Source organism: Lonchura striata, chromosome 1 (genome assembly GCF_046129695.1).
Source record: "Lonchura striata isolate bLonStr1 chromosome 1, bLonStr1.mat, whole genome shotgun sequence".
NCBI lineage: Eukaryota > Metazoa > Chordata > Aves > Passeriformes > Estrildidae > Lonchura > Lonchura striata.
This window is the reverse complement of record NC_134603.1, coordinates 71164522-71180920: the sequence shown is the minus strand read 5'-3', so window position 1 is coordinate 71180920 and position 16399 is coordinate 71164522. Positions and strand designations below refer to the sequence as shown.

Sequence of the window (16399 nt, the reverse complement as noted above, 5' to 3'; positions counted from 1 at the left end):
TGTGTCTGCAAAACACATCCATTTTCATCTTTCATTTTTAAAGCTCTAGCACTGAATTTGTAGTTTTTATATTAATTTACTCAAATGCAATCGCAGCAATATGAAAAGAAGCACTGCAATATGGATCGGTGGTGGCTGATTATCAGTAAGTGTAACCAGTTGCAGTGTGTCTGCAATGTGTTGCACAAAACAGTATTTTATACTTAAGTATTTACTGCTTTTCTAAGAGGTGAAAGTACATTCTGTCCTTGGATTAGTAACTTACACATACAAATAATGGACAAAGCAGCTGAGCATTTAGAAATGGTGGTGTAATAGTGGATGAAAGAGATTTCAATATTACATTGATTAATCTGATCTTTCTGCAGTGCTGCTTTCACCAAGGGATCTCTTAGGAACTGCTTTATCTTAACCTAACTTCAAAGACCAGCCAAGATTCTGTAGGAAGAAGATATGACATGTCATGATTAAGCCTTGCCATGTTAGAGGTGGAAAGCAGTTCAGCAGGTTAAACACCTCTCCAGTCAACCCTCTCTTTTACATTCTCATGACTTGTGCAGAGAACTGAGGAGCAAGTTCAGGAGCCTGCCTGAGGTGCAAGAGAGCCTCAGATACTTTGAAGATATAAAAATCAAAGGAATGAGGCAAGATAGCTGAGTCAGAAGAAAAACATGCAAAAGCTGTGGGATCACCTTCCCAGGGATGGCACAGCTGACAATCTGAAGTCATACATCTGTTAGTCTTGGGTGCCTTACTTCTCTGCAGCTCTCTGAGCTCCTAATTACCTCTTCAAACCACGGGTTTGGTGTGAGGAACCACCATTGCAGGGGTGACCCTCTGTTTCATGCTTGCACTGATGCTCCCCCTCTCCTCCTCTGTGATTCTTTGTGCCAGATGGAGCTGATCAGCTCAGCACCAGACCCACAGACGTCTTGTCCTGTAGTGTCTGGGTGGAGTCACTGCACTGCAGGACTCACATAGTTTCTTTATGGGTCCCCTAAGGAGCAGGACAAAGCAGTAACCTTGCTCAGTCACTCATGTATGACTTAGCATGATCCCTGTGTACTCTCAAGTTCCTATTTCATCATGAGATTTAGCTTCTTCAGCAAAGGATCTGGCAGGTCAAAAGCACATTGGACAAGATGGGGCTGCAGAGTGCACCAGCCAAGATGCATTTAGGATGCCCACAAGTATTTTGGCACCTGCTGTGTATACCCCAATTATACCAGGACTGGACAAGAATCTTGGCTCTGGCTTAAGCATGCTCTCTGCCACCAGTGAGAGCTGGGCCAAGATTTTTAATGGGAAACATTCCTTTAAGCTTGAATGAGCATGGCTTTATTGCTACTAAATATTTAGGGCAAAGATCCATATACTTATTTAGATCTAGCAGCTGATACTGGAGGTGATAACAGCAGCTCCTGGATGTGCATCACTAAGCAGGAAAGCAGGAAGAAGCTTGTCCATTTGCTTGACTTCCACCTCAGCTCTTCTACACCCCTAAATTAGGATTGAACTACATTTGGCATCTGCCTCTGTGCTCCTAGTACCCACTCTGCAAATGAGCCCCTCCCAGGATCTTTCCTAGGAAACAGAAAAGCCAAAGGACAGAGCTGAGTGTTTCTGCTACTCACAATAGCAAGGTCTTACAAGTTTATTGTATCAAGGCATTTGTCTTGTTGTTCAAAGAAGGCCTCATCAAGACAGTTACTATTTTTTCATTAAATATCAATATCCTAGTTCTTACCTAACTTGCTAGGTAAATCTATTTAATAAACAACAGCTATTGCTTGGCATTTTTCAAGACTGCAGTCTCAAATATTTTTGCTGCAGTCTGTTGTATTTTAGATGACTGAGAGTTTTAACTTCTTTCCTGTGTGAACAATGGAAAAGTAATGAGTAAATTTGAACCTTGTATTCTGGACTTATACAAGGTATTGGAAGGGGCCTCAAAGACTGTAAAACTTCCTTCACTTTCCACTGATTAACAGTGTAGAAAAGCTTCACTAATTCACAAATTCTAATGTTCTTCAATCTAACTTGAATCCAAATTAGAAAATACACAGTTTTTCATTTGAGCCAAAATGAGATTTGTAAATTTGCTTCATATTGGCATAAAATCACTTAAAATTTTGAAGTAGAAACAAGTTTGGTTTGGAATAGTAGGACGCTGTTTATTCCATATCAAAACCATAAAACCTGTCTCTGTGGGAAAGCTGAAAGAAAGTTTACCTGAGCTCTGTCCTTCCTGTATTTGCCAAACTCAGAAGGCAAGGCTTGGCCTTGAGTTGTAAGAATACTGAGTGCAGTACATTCACACCACCTCATAGGAATGAGATCAGTTCACTTCATTTAAGGAAAGTATCTGAGTTCACACAGGCATGAAATAAAAATATCTTAATCAAAGCTACATGAGGAAGGGAAAAAAAATAGAAAATAAATTGACAAGAAAAGAAGGTGACAAACTGAATGAGGAAGAGAAGATGAGAATCTACAGCCAATAAATGAACCTGAAACAACAAAAGCTAAAAAAGAAAACTTTAGAAAAAATCTTCAAGATGCTTCTGTTTTGTGGTTAAATACACATCCTGTTTCAGATTGGAATACTATTATAGTTCTCATTGCTACTGGTGAGGTACATAAAAAAATGCGGTGCCCTTGTCCACCCTAATGACCTAGACTGGAATTAATTCTACATCACTCTTTCAGTCACCCCCACAGAAACTTCCAGCTTCTCACTTCCACACACAAAGGCCGTGGCAGAAGCCAAAACCATGAGATGCCTGTGGCAAATTTACCATCACGTTCACATTTCAGAGACTTCTGCCAAAGTCAAACTGCTTTGTTTTATCGGAATGAAGGAGCTGCCCTCTGCTAGATAGTGGTAGTTGGGGAGCAGGCTTTCTGTCCTAACTCAGAAATACAAGCTGTTTCTGTCTCACTCAGTGCACTTGAACTCCTTAATGACAGTGTCTGCATGCGTGTCCCTCTGTGCCTGTTGCAGACAGCTGGTCCGAGTGGTCCACGTGGTCTGACTGCGACTCGTCTGGCTTCCAGACCCGTGCTCGACAGTGCATCCTTCTGTTTCCTGTGGGCAGCCAGTGCACGGGCAACACCACAGAGAGCCGAGCCTGTGCTGTGGACTCCAACTTCATACCAGGTGAGACCAGCCAGCTCCTGGAAGGATTAGTGAAATCTCTCAAGGTTTCAGGACTGAGGCGTAGCACTGTTCCAGACTGATCTCTGCAGAACCATGAGCTGAAGCAGAACTTGTCTTTAGTCGGCACAAGGATGTTTCTCTAATGTGTAGAGACCATGTGTCTGTGTAGATTTGGTGTCTACATAAAATTCTGTCCCATGGCACCCAGTGCCACTGCCTTGGTTACTCACTGTCACAACATTCTGCAGGTCTCTCCCATTCTACTTGGTAGCTGGGGATGAGTACACGCAGCAAGCAGAAATAGTTTGCTTTTTATTTTAGGAGGTTTTGGGACTAGGATTATTAAAGAAAACTTGCTGTAGGTTTTGTGGTTTGCATGTACAAAGTGGGTGCTGTGGTTGTAAATCTGGAAATCATTTCAGACAGTCCTTTACCTTGATAACTGCTCAGAAAGGTAAATACTATTAGCTTTGCCTCCAGTCCTTATCTCCCATGACTACTAAGTACCTGATGGATAGTCATATTATATATTATTCTATAGTATTTGTTGAAACTCCTGACTGTACTTTTTTTTTAAATCACAGGAGTAATTTAAATCCACACAACAGTATGGATGGTCACAATGCTCTGCTGTTAACAGTCAACTTTCTCCCTATGTACATTAAAAATAGCTAGGGGTCTTTTCGCAGACAGAAAAATTTACATTTTAATGTGTCATTTGAAATGTAGCTGTGTTTATTCAGTGCAGCAACCTTTTCTTTGAATGATTACACAGTAAACTATAGTACAATGTAACAAAGACATCAGCAAAGTTAAACTCTGTTTTTATAGATGGTACATAATGCTTTCACTCCCAAATAGTATTTTCTTCTAAAACCAATGTGAAAATTTTCAATATGAAATCAAAAACGCCCACATTGTATTTTCCCTTTTCTAAGGCTTTTGAAGCTTTATTAATATCCACATTCTATGAATCTGCAGCTTAATCCAATATAGGCTCTACATCTTGTTTTGGAAGGTAGGCATTTTCAGAATTTGAAAAAAGCCACCATATCTCTTGCCCTTCTGGTTTGTTTGCTGCTCCTCCTCACATTACCAGTAACACAGCAGATAAGATCATGTCCGTGACTCCCACCTTAGGGAATCCAGCTTGCTTTCTTTGGTTCACTTGGCTCACTTTTTCTCATCTAGGACCTCTAACTGAGGGTTTCCTCCCTAGCTCTTAGCTGAAAAGATTAATCCCTGCAGAAGTTCAATTCCTGCAACCTTCCTCTGTTGTAAGAACTGGGCACATAGTACTAGCCCATTTCTGTATCTTTTCCCTCACTTCATTTTTTTGCTTGGAAAGACGTTATCAAAGAACTTAAAATGCTGCTCTTTTGAAATCCAGGTATACTGTGTCAGCTACCCCACTTGTATACAAGTGATCCTTGACCCTTTCAGAGAGGTTCAAGAGGCTGATTTGTAAGGCAGAAGTTCCCTTCATAGAAGCCATGGTCGGGAAGTGAGGAGTGGAAATGCTTGATTGCCAAGAGATTTTATTCTTTATTTTCAAAGTAAAAATGGTAAGGATACAGGCTGGAATTACATTTTATTAGTTTATGATTGAGACCTATGAAATTGGCAGTTGTCTTTTTTGAAGATGTATAAATTCTCACTTTTCACATTAGTGCTAGATGCAGCATCTGGAAGTAATGAGCATATTTGAACACAAGGTAATTAAACTGTAGTTAATTTTGCTTCCGTAAATCAACTCTTTCTCCTCAAGCTTAAACTCCACAAAGAATGTTTCCATGTACATTTCATCCTTTTTATTCCAGAAATGTTTTGAGGCAAGAATTAAAAATAAGTTGTTGCTTTTGCTTGGAAAGCTAAGGAGCCTGAAGATGTCATAAGGCCTTTCTATTAATTCTATCAGACAGTAAAAATATTTTTTACCTTGAATTTGAAGTGGATGTAATAGAATGAATTTTTAAATCCTATCTGTGTTAATCTAACTAGAAGTTCTCAGTAATAATTTTTCTCCTTGGACTAAATGGTTTATTTATTTTTCTAGAAATATCTGTGGCACGATCCAGCAGCATAGAAGAGAAACGATGTGGCGGTAAGCTTTTCAGCTCAAGATGTCTGTTAAATGCTGAAATATTGATTCTCCATTTTTTGCTTTTGTTTCACCTTTTGCACTCCCTTATTAGTATTATTCTACCTTCTAAATGCTGTATTCTCATTATTTGCACTTGTACAGAAAAAAGTAGTTACTTGTACAGAAAAATGTAGCTACTACAGGATTTCTCATTAAATATCCATCTGTCATTGGTGACCTTTGAGAGTAGAACATGCATTATTGGATGTTTTTATTTTCTTCTTTGTCAGTGTGGCAGTCACCCTTGTACTCAAAAAGAAATACAGATATTATATAATAATCTAGTTATCAGAAGGTCAAAATTTGTAAATTTGTTGCTCTGCCTTTTTCAGGCTAATAAGTGTACAAACCTCTTTTAGACTCCAACTAAACAGCAGAAAACCAGCCTGCTAACAAATTTAATAGCCCAGACTCTATCTGGAACTCATTTTCAGCTTTGTTGCCAGAGACAAAACTGAAAAGTAAATAAAAGTTTCCATTCTGGAGAGTCGTGATGCTAGAAAAATATATTTTGAAAGGAAAAACTTTTAAAACCATTAAACAATAAGAAGAAGAAGTAAGAAGAAGGAAAATGAACTTTTTTTTCCTTTCTGTCCTGAGCTATCACACCTAGTCTGTGTCGTCATGGTAATAGCTCTGGCCAGTCCTAGTATTCTCCCATGCACAGATAAGCTGCATTTTTAACCTAACAAAGGACAGTGAAAACACCGAGGTTATGCAAGGGTACTTGTGCATATGGTAACTTGTTATGGGAACCAAGATAATGTTATTTGATTTTTTGCTAATTAGCAGTGGTACTCTGAAAACATTTTGCCAAGTTCTACAACACTGGGAAACCCTCATAAAGATGGAGAAGGATATTCTAGTGATAGACTGATCTATTGACACAGTCAGCTGAGACACTTAAATATTAGTTTGTGTTTCTAAGTACTCAGTAGGCATGTAAAGGTCCTACCATAAGTTTTACAAAAAATGAGACCAATGTACTGGCCCATTTTTTCTGTATCACAGTGAAAAAGATCTAAGAGATGTTTTAAAGACTTGCACCAGTATATCAGTTTAAAATCCTTCATTTGTACATTTAGGCAACAAACACATTTTCAGTCATGTTAAGATGAAATTTCCAGTGTAAGCTTCTCAGTGATATTTCTCCCCTAAGTAAATCAAAAAGCACAGTTCTAGTTATAAATAACAATGGAAATCAGTGCAATTTGTTTATTTTGGGCCAATCCTACTGACGCTGTATCTGATCTGGTATCTCTGTTCAGTAATATCAGGGGATTGTGCTTTAGGTTCCCTCCTACAGTTTCATGCAGCAATGGGCTTCCTCTCAATTTTAATCCTTGCATAGGTGGAGAGGGTTTCCCATGGTCTGATGCCATTGTGCCTCTGAAGAGCAGGGCAGATAAGAGGATGCTGGGCTCTGAGGTGTTGACTTTGTGCTCTCTGGCTGCCCTGCATAAAGGTGTATTAAGACTCAAGGAGTCTATCTCTCACTGCTTCCCATTTCCCCCTGGAATGCTACCATTTCTTCCTCACTCCCCCTTAAATAAAGAAACAGTTCCAAGAGCTGGAGAAGGGAACAAACTGGCCAAGATACAAAAAGAATGATAACCAGCAAGAATTAAAGCAGGGATGGAAAAAACATCTGCTGCTGCTTTTGGGATATGCATCCAGTAAAAGAGATATGGGAAATGTTTATGGAATGCAGGAATGATATCAGGATTTTTTCAGTTCTGCCATGAGTCACTATGTATAAGAGAAAAAACTGTAATAGCAGCAGAGGAGGTTATACTATAGTTCACTGAAAGAAAAAAAGATATTTATGTACACTATATACATAATTTATATATAACAAAGCTCTGTTATATAGTCTGAAAAAAACCCCAATGAACTATTCAAACATACAGAATGCAATTAATTTTTCTTTATTTGTGTTCTGAACTTATTTAAGAATCTTTCAATGATCTCTACTTAAAGAGATGTATGGGTATCTAAGATTCTTATAATGGTCCCTTCAGGGAGGTTAAATGAATTTACTACTGTAGGGATAAACCATCACAATTGAGATGTTTCTCGGAAACACATGAAAATTCCCTTATCCTTATTTGAATCAAACACTTGTCTACATTTCTTCCCCGAGCTGAAGCTTTTACTGCTACTGCCTCAAAATTAAGATTGCCTTCTTCTCTTTGCTCTGCAGAGTTCAACATGTTCCACATGATCGCAGTGGGATTAAGTAGCTCAATCCTCGGTTGCCTTCTCACCCTGCTTGTTTACACGTACTGCCAGCGGTACCAGCAGCAGTCCCACGACGCGACTGTCATCCACCCGGTGTCACCCGCTCCGCTCAACACCAGCATCACCAACCACATCAACAAACTGGACAAATACGACTCTGTAGAGGCCATAAAGGTGAGCAGAGGGCTGGGAGCTACTCAAGGCACCTAGATGATATTTCTCCCCTATCAAAATAATTCCCCTTGCTACTTTTCTGCAGTGACATTTGAGCTCAGCTTATGCTTATTGTTAATGACAAAAGTAGATTTCACTTGAGGTATTGTAATTGCAGATCCTTTCACTTGTCAATCCCTGTTAGGCAAGAAGTTGGATTTTGCATGTGTGTAATTTACACAGCAGATTTTCCTGGAAAAAAAGCAAATTGCTCAAGCTGTTTTATGGGATTTTTTTCTTAATTGTGTTCCCTAGTGGCTTGTTCAATAAGTAAATAGAGCCATTTACCATGGCATCTACTGAAGAAATTCCTTTGGCTCTGATGATCCAGTTTCAAGGGCACTGTTTATCTTCCTGCACTATAGCTCTGTATGGGAGATGTATATGGTGAATATATTCTGGGTCAGACTCTCAGCTACTGTTTATAGCCAAACTACTCTGTGAAAAAGCAGTACAGGTGTACTGAGAGTCTATAATGATATCCATAATATTTCATCATTATTCCCAAATTGCTGTTCTTTTTTTTGCGACCTTTTAAAATAACTCTGCTTTTCAGATCCACTAAATTAAGGAAGGATGTATATTTTGAAAATACATAGTTCAGTATCTTCAGATTACAAAGTTTATTCATGCAGCTGCAAAGCTTTTTTGCAAATGAGTATTTTTTTAAAATCCTACCTGGATAATCCAGTTCTTAATTTCTGCATTTTTCTTTCTAATTAAAGATATTTTAATGAAAATCATTAAAACCAGCAAGAAAAAACTGGATCTTCAAGTCAGCAGTGGAATATGAACCTCATTTAAAACTTTTGAAATTCCACATCATCTCTCTAGATAGCTACAGAAACAAAAGAAAAAAAGACCAAATCCTTTGAAAATTTGTATTCTAAATACCCATATCACTTTTTTAAAAACAGGATTTGTGCTCTTAAGACCTTCAGACATTTCTGCCACTTGAAAATCGAGGAATTAAGACAGCAAAGAGAAAATAATACTTATTCAGTAAAAAGATAGTGACTCATTCTAATAGGAAAAATTTCATATATATGATTAAAAATATTAATAGAATCATAAAATTAGTTAATTAGTTTTGTAATACTGGGGGTGGGGGAGAATGTCTGGCTTTATTAAGTAGAATTGCTTTCTTCAGGAATGTTATTACATAAGAAGATACATCTTGCAAATGCAAGTGTCTGTAGAGATACAAGTATTTCTCAAAGCATTTTTGACTGGCATACTATACACAGATAGCTGCCACAAAAGCTGCCTTGGTGAAAGAGCACTTAGTGGTTACCTTTCCTATGTCCTTTTCATTTTCTGATTTCTTTTTTTCTCTTTTCCTTCCCAGGCATTTAACAAAAACAACCTGATTCTAGAGGAGAGAAACAAATACTTCAATCCGCATCTTACTGCAAAGACTTACTCTAATACCTATTTTACAGATTTCAATAATTATGATGAGTACTAATGGGCTTGTGTATTTTCTGGCCTCCTGTAACTCCCCAGTCCCAAGGCCTGTGCTACTCAAGTGCTCATGTGATTGAGGCTTCAGAGATGAAGTTCAGAGACATTTCAAGCACGATCCAAGCCATCAATGTCCCATTGCTGCCAAAAGCCCAAACCACCTGTTTGTGACATGATGTTTCTTTGCAGAATACAAGGTTAGCCTTCAGTGTCAGGGGCAGCTGTAGCCCCTCGGTGTTGCTGGACCACTCATGAGGATTGCATAGGTTTGCTCAGTTTCATAAATTTTCACTCATATTTCTCTAACAAGTGACTAAGTAATTCCGGAGTTTTAAAAAGAAATAATAATGTTACCCCTTAAATCTGTGCCAGGAGTACAAATCTAATTTTATTTTTAGGCATTGTCTTTTATTTCCTTGGGGTTTAAAAAGGGAGCTTTGCTGTTAGCCCTCTGTGCAGTCTCCTGAAGCTCACACTGCCAAAAAAGAGCTCACAAGGTGCCGAGGATGACAAGAAGAAATGTGATGGTTTAGTGATCCTCTGCAGCAGCTCTGGGCTCTGTAGGCTGATCTTCCTGGGCTGTAAATCACTCTGACTGCAGTTCAGCTGCTCAGAGTGCAGAGAAGTAGTAAGGCTGTACCGAGGGATACAATCTTGTAATTAACCTGGACACCTCTGGGGTCAGTGGTTTCCAGTTGCAAGCCGAGCCCAGTCACATAAAGCCTTCACCTTGCTCAGTTTAATTTTTGCAAGGGTGTGGAAGGGCATGTCCCACAGGGAGGCTGAGGGAGGAGGACAGATGGGAGAGGTGTGCTGGGAGGGTTTTCTGTGTCTTTAATAAGCCAGCCTTGCTGCAGCACGAGGGTTTGCTGTGGTATTCCACAGGCTTCCTCTCCCTGGTGCATGCCCATGGGACACACTTGTCTCTGATGGCTGTGGTGCTCGCCACCAGGCTGGTCACAGTACAGTTCAACTGCACCGTGTGTTGGGTGCCATCTCTGGATCCTGGGGGTATGTAGGCATAATCACAGGTCTGCTTTTTTCTTTCCAGCTTTTACTTTATATGCACATGTCCGACAAAAAAAGCTGGCTCAGAGAATGTAGATACATTTGCAAAGGGCTGTCTCATTTTGCTGCCATGTCTGACCTGAATCAGTCAGCCCCTAGAGGAACATTCTTGTGGTGTTTCAAGTGATGATCTTGTTGGACTTCATTGATGTACATATTTAAGTTTTAAGTTATCAGTTTTAATTCCTTTTGTAGTGGTAGATGAGGGAACACAAAGTTTTATACCATTTTTCTCTGTCCTGTTTTCACACAGATTAATAACATTTTTATTTTTGTATCTTAAATTCCATATGTATAAAAAAAATTGCAGGGATTTGATTCAGATTTTACACAGTATATAGTAGCAAGGAAGCATTTGCTATTCGCAGAATCTTTGTGAGAAGAAATTAATTGAATAGTAAAGATTAAAGAACTGGGCTTTCATTTTCTTGCTAAAAGCTGCTAAAAGCAAAGACCATCACACTAGATGGTACTAGGGAGGTATACATCACATACTAGGGAGGTATGCAAGGAGAAGCAGAGTGGAAATGTTTCCATTCTGTTTAGAGCCCTTTCTAATTAGGTTATGGTATGATAGAAAAATAGAGAAAAACATGTACATATTATAATCATTCACAACTATGTTTGAAAAAAAATCAGAAAGTACCAATAAACACTTCCATAGCAACGATAAATACTATATATACTCATGGCAGTGAGCTACATTTTTGAATGGGGATAGATCTGAGTGTAGCACTATGCTTCCAATCTGTTCTACAGAAAAATGAAAAAAATCAAAGTGGTCTTTAAAATGCTATGCAGTAAAATGAACACACGTTTACCATCTATAAAAGTAATTAAGATCAGCCACCTATTTTTTTTCCAGCTGAATAGTTCTCCCTGTTACTAACTCAGCCAACTGAAAGCACCTTGCCTTCACACCAGCTCATCTCCAGAAGGTATAATAATGCTGGGTCTCTATAATTTGTGGTTTTCCACTGTACAATAGATTTGGTTTTCCAGGAATAAATTAGCTGATTGCCCTTCGTAAGAGAAATTTTTCTTTTCCAGAAATAGAGGGAAGAAAATCTCTCCAAGTCATAACCAGTATGGTATTTGAATTACTGTGTTCATGCCAAAAGATAAATTTTATATTTAAATAAGATAAAATAAAGCTATATTGTTGCTACTGCCAAGAAAAAGCAGCACATGTACATACACGCATATGAGCTACATTGTTCCTTTCTGCCCCTGTACTAAGAGCACATTAGTCCAACTTCTGGATTTTATATTTAGACTATTAGCCTTGAAAAGATTTGAACAATGTCTTTTTATTTTACCTTTTTTAATTAAAATTGCTGAAATTATCTTTTTTTCCTAACTCTTCAGTAGTTTGAGGTGCACCTATCTTTATAGTGATCTATTTTTCATTCTTTTCGTGGTTAAATACATATGTTAGATATGTGTTATATAGGTGTTAATAATACTCTTGATTAAGTCTGTATGATCATAGGTAGAAGTCCATTTAGCAGATGCTCAGTCTGCTCGCACTTCCCCCTCCTAAAGGGGTATTTCAGGTGTTCCAGATCTTTGAGCAGCTCCCATGCCACAATGGCAGGAAAGAATTTATTTTAATTATTTTTCTTTGTGATTTGGCTTCCTAAGTTTAGTTGTTCTATAGTACAGGTAAAAACATATTCAAAACTCTATCTGAAGCAGCAGGGTAAACGTGGAAATTTCACAGCACTTAAGTGAGAAAAACTAGATGGCAAGACATCCTTGTCAAGCTAGATTGTGAGACAACAGATGTTAGAGCCTTTAGATATTTGTGTCTTAGGTAATTTCAAAGAACCCCAGATGCACTACCTGTATCAGTATTTTTACCTTCTGAATTCTTTGTAGCTGCCCAGGTAGTTTAGTACTGCTTTTTCTAGTACATGGAGCAAAGTGCAGTCTCCATTAATTTTCACAACTTACTTTATTTAGCATTTTTTTCTAAAATAGGCTACAAGCCGAAAAAGCAGACTTCATAGAATTATTTAGGTTGGAAGATGTCCAAGATCAAGTCCAACAACTAACGTAGCACTGCCAAGTTCCCTATTAAAAGATGTCCATTTCTTTTTGAAAGCTCTTGTTTTTCTGTCAAAAATATAACAAGTGGGAATTTCCTGCAAACCTTGTTTAAGCCAATAGGGCTCTCAGATTTTCTCAAGGATGAAATTTGATTATGAAATTTGATTATTATTTTTTTTTAAAGGGAAAATCTTGTCCCTTGCTCATCAAATGCCATTAAATATCCTCCATCCTTTTGCTTGGATAAAGTGATTTATTTTGGATAAATAATTATATGACCTCTGATGCCATTAGTTAATATTACTAACCATGCTTACACTGATTGCATAAATTTTAAAATGCTTCTCTATTTTGAGTGAAAACAGTTTAGCAGATAAATGAAAATTCTCTAAGTAAAGCTGTTTCCATGTAGTCCTGCTGCATGGAGGGAGGAGGCAAGACTGCCAGTCCCATTCTGCATGGTATAGACACTCACTCATTGGCCAACTCAAAGTACTGCTATGCCTGAGTACACATTTTGTGCTTATTTTTTTATGTGAGAACCATAGCATATGTTCCTCAGTTGCCTAGAAAATGGACTCCTGTGCTTGCAGATATATCTTGGACGTTGATTTGAGTTTGATGACCTTTATGGCCTTTTTAAGTTACTCTTTGTAGAAGCTTTTCCAGCTGTTTGCAGTCACTTGATGTTGAAGCAGTATGGTTTGGCTAAAACTAATCGAGAGATTTTTTACTAGGATTAGGAATTTCATAAGAGTGAAAGAAAGAATGGGGCTTAAATGGCTTTGATTTCCAAGCTATTAAGCAGTACTGATTAAAGTCTCACATTGGTGGAGGATACTGTGTGTTTAGTTAGCTCTACCAGAGATCCACACCAGACTCTGGGAAAATACCATGCCAGTGTACAAATCAAGAGCTACTGAACCACTTATGTTAGTGAAGAAATTTCTCAAAGCATCAGACCGTATGGCTGTTTAACCCAAAAAAGAATGTAAGAGGTCCCAGATGTAAGTAAAGTGTTAATAGTATTAAATGCTTCAGTATTTTTTTCCTCATAATTATAGAATGAATATATTCACTTCTTTAAATGTGGGACCAGTTTTAAAATTGGCACAACATGAGCACATTCCTAATGTTGACTGTATGCATAATGGCTTTGCTGTATGAGATCAATTCTGTAAACAGTTTGGTCCAAGCTTATGTTGCTCTGCTTGAGGCGTCTGGCCAATTTTAATTGTAGCTGCCACCAGCATCATGTATGTCTCATCTAGGAAAACATACTTAGATGGACAGAGTTACATCCTGATGAGGGCTTGTGTCTCTCCACCAACACTGCAGTGAGCCTAGAGAGATATACTTCAAATTTTAAGTGTCATTTACATGCGTAAATTGGCATAAGCTAGGCTCTTAAGTATAATTTTACTCATCACATAAGTAACCACACCAAGATCAATGGTATAGATGTAACAAGTTACTTATTTTAATGTGTTTACAGAATTGAGCCCAAAATGTATTGCTTCTGCACAAATCCATGCACAGTACAAGATTACTTCAATAGTAAAAAAACAGATTCATTTAAAATTGTTCACATGCGAATCTGCATCTTGATATCAGGGAATAATATGTGTTCATTGTGTGGGATATTTGAATTCATTCCTTTCTTTGCTAAATAAATAAATGATAAAACAAGATACTGCTTGACTTCATTTAAAAGCCATTCTTCCAAATAAAGAAGGATTTTTGGATCTGTGGACATTTTCCCTTTTTTCTGTCTACTCTTCTCCACGAAAATGAACCAGTTCATGGCTGAAATAGCCTTTAGCTAGACTGTTCTGTGTCACTAAAATGAATACTTCGCATTGTGTTGCCATGTGAGAGCATTCTCTAACTGGGATGATACAAAGAGGAAAATACACAAACCTGGGACGTTTGGCAACAATTTCAGACCCAGCAGAAGCAAGGGTAGGCAGAAGTGAAAACAAAAGCATAGGAGAATGTGACTGGAGGCATGGAAAACCTGTCAATAAACTCAAAGGAACACAGAGGCTTTTTGGGAACTTCCAAGGGTGAGGCTATCTAGGCTGTAATCTCCTGGATAATCAAGCTAACTAGTAGCTCAAGAAAAGGAGTCTGATTGCAACAGGTATTTATGCAAAGTTGCCTGGTGACACTGGTGACACTGTCAGCATCAGGTTAACGAGAGCAGGTGGAAATACTCTCACAAGCAGGGAGTGCCACCATAGAGGCGGCATTTTGACAATACCAAATATCCTTCCTGTTGGCAGGAAGGAGAAGGCAAGAGGGGCAGGTCTGTAGAGCCGGTGCTGAACTTAGGGATTTTGGACTAGCTCCAGGCTAGACTCACAGGCTGCACACTCAGAGCCAGCTAGAGTGTGTACCCCTTTATTTTTCACCATTTAGGAAAGAAAAGAAAATGCACCATAGAGATGGCATGCTCTTAGACTACTTCATGGTGCAAGTTAAAGCACACTGAGAGGTGTACTGGGAACTGATAAAGGTTTTTTATTTCCTGTTGGCTTTTTGGATCCAGGTTGGATACTTTCTCACATACTTTTCCCCTTGCTTTCTCTGCTTCTAGAAGATTAATCACAGCTTCTAACTTGCTGAGTATTTATCAGTTTGAAGAAGAGATTTTATGCCAGTAGTGAGGTCTGCTAAATATTTTACAGTAAAACTGATACCAAGGACTGTGTGAAAACTGCTATAGTGAAAACAAGTCTGTCTGTCTGTAATTGGTTTTAAGATGAAGGTACTGTAGCAATTCCTCAACTGAAATGATCATCTAAGGAGAGATGGTAATTTTCAGAAAAAGATTCAGTGTAACTTCCAACATTCTCATATTCCAGTCCTAGAGGCTGAGAATTCAGAAGGAAGGTGCTATTTGCACTTGGGTTTTGTTAGTTTTTTCCCAAGTATTCATCCACAAAGCTTATCCAACAGTAGATGTGGGTTTGAATAAAATCATGGAACATAATTAACAAATAACAAAGTAGTTTTGTTCACCGCAATATAAGAAAGATATTAAACTACTAGAGACATCCAAAGGAGGGTAACAAAGATGGTGAAGGGCCTTGAGGGGAAGCTGAATGAGGAGTGTCTGAGGGCGCTCAAGTTTGTTCAGCCTGGAGACAAGAGGCTGAGGCTCATTGCAGTTAGAGCTTCCTCATGAAAGGAGGAGGAGGGGCAGACACTGATTTCTTCTCTGTGGTAACGAGTGATAGGATCAAATGGTCTGAAGTTGTGTTAGGGGAGGTGTAGACTGGATATTAGGAAAAAGTTTTCACACAGAGGTTCAGCATTGGAGCATGTTCCCCAGGGAAGTAGTCATAGCACCAAGACTGATAGAGCTGAAGAAGCTTTTGGACAACACTCTCAACACACACAACACAACATGGTGTGACTCTTGCGGTGTCCTGCAGAGGGCAAGGATTTGGACTTTGATAATCCTTTTGAATTCCTTCCACCCTAGCATATTCTGTGTTTCTGTGTGATTCTCTTAGTATATTCCAAGATTCAGCAGCTATATTTCCTAATCCACTAAACCAATGGTTTGGAATGAATTCTCACTTTTGTTAACTACAGGAATAGACATTGACTGAAAGTGAAAGAAATATAAAATTTCAAATAGATAGGAAATTTAAAGTCCCCAACTTTTAAGTAAAACTTTGATGACAGAAAAACTGCAGAATAAATTGCTTTTATATTCTGCTGAAAAGTGCTTTCTTTTGTCATGGCCCTATTAAATAATCTGTACAATGGAAAAATTGTTTATAATAGTCATGCATCCAAAATAATTGATATAGAGCTTGGAGATTTTTAGTAATAGTAAACATTTTGGTTTGGTATCATGACAATGCTCTTGCTTATTGCAATAATGGGAGTAAGTGATCCCTATACAAATCTTTATAGGAAAACATTTTTCCTTTCCATTAACTTTTTTGAAAACAGCTTTGTTAGCAAAACTTTTCATGAGAGCTGCCAAAGAGACTCACATTTTAAGAAGAAACATTGTGGTGGCTCGAGCATAGAAACACAGG

The 16399-nt window shown here is 38.3% G+C and overlaps 1 protein-coding gene across 8 annotated transcripts in view; it reads left to right on the top strand.

Annotated features, from left to right (window-relative positions):
- SEMA5A (semaphorin 5A) overlaps positions 1 to 14094 on the top strand; it is a 315656-nt gene extending 301562 nt beyond the window's left edge. For all 8 annotated transcript variants that reach the window (XM_021546911.2, XM_021546907.2, XM_021546909.2 and 5 more), the window contains 4 exons: positions 3005 to 3160; positions 5217 to 5264; positions 7507 to 7718; positions 9106 to 14094. In XM_021546911.2, the coding sequence (XP_021402586.1) occupies positions 3005 to 3160; positions 5217 to 5264; positions 7507 to 7718; positions 9106 to 9225 (536 nt within the window). In that variant the 3' untranslated portion in view covers positions 9226 to 14094. The remainder of the gene's footprint in view (positions 1 to 3004; positions 3161 to 5216; positions 5265 to 7506; positions 7719 to 9105) is intronic.
- Positions 14095 to 16399: the final 2305 nt, after the last annotated feature.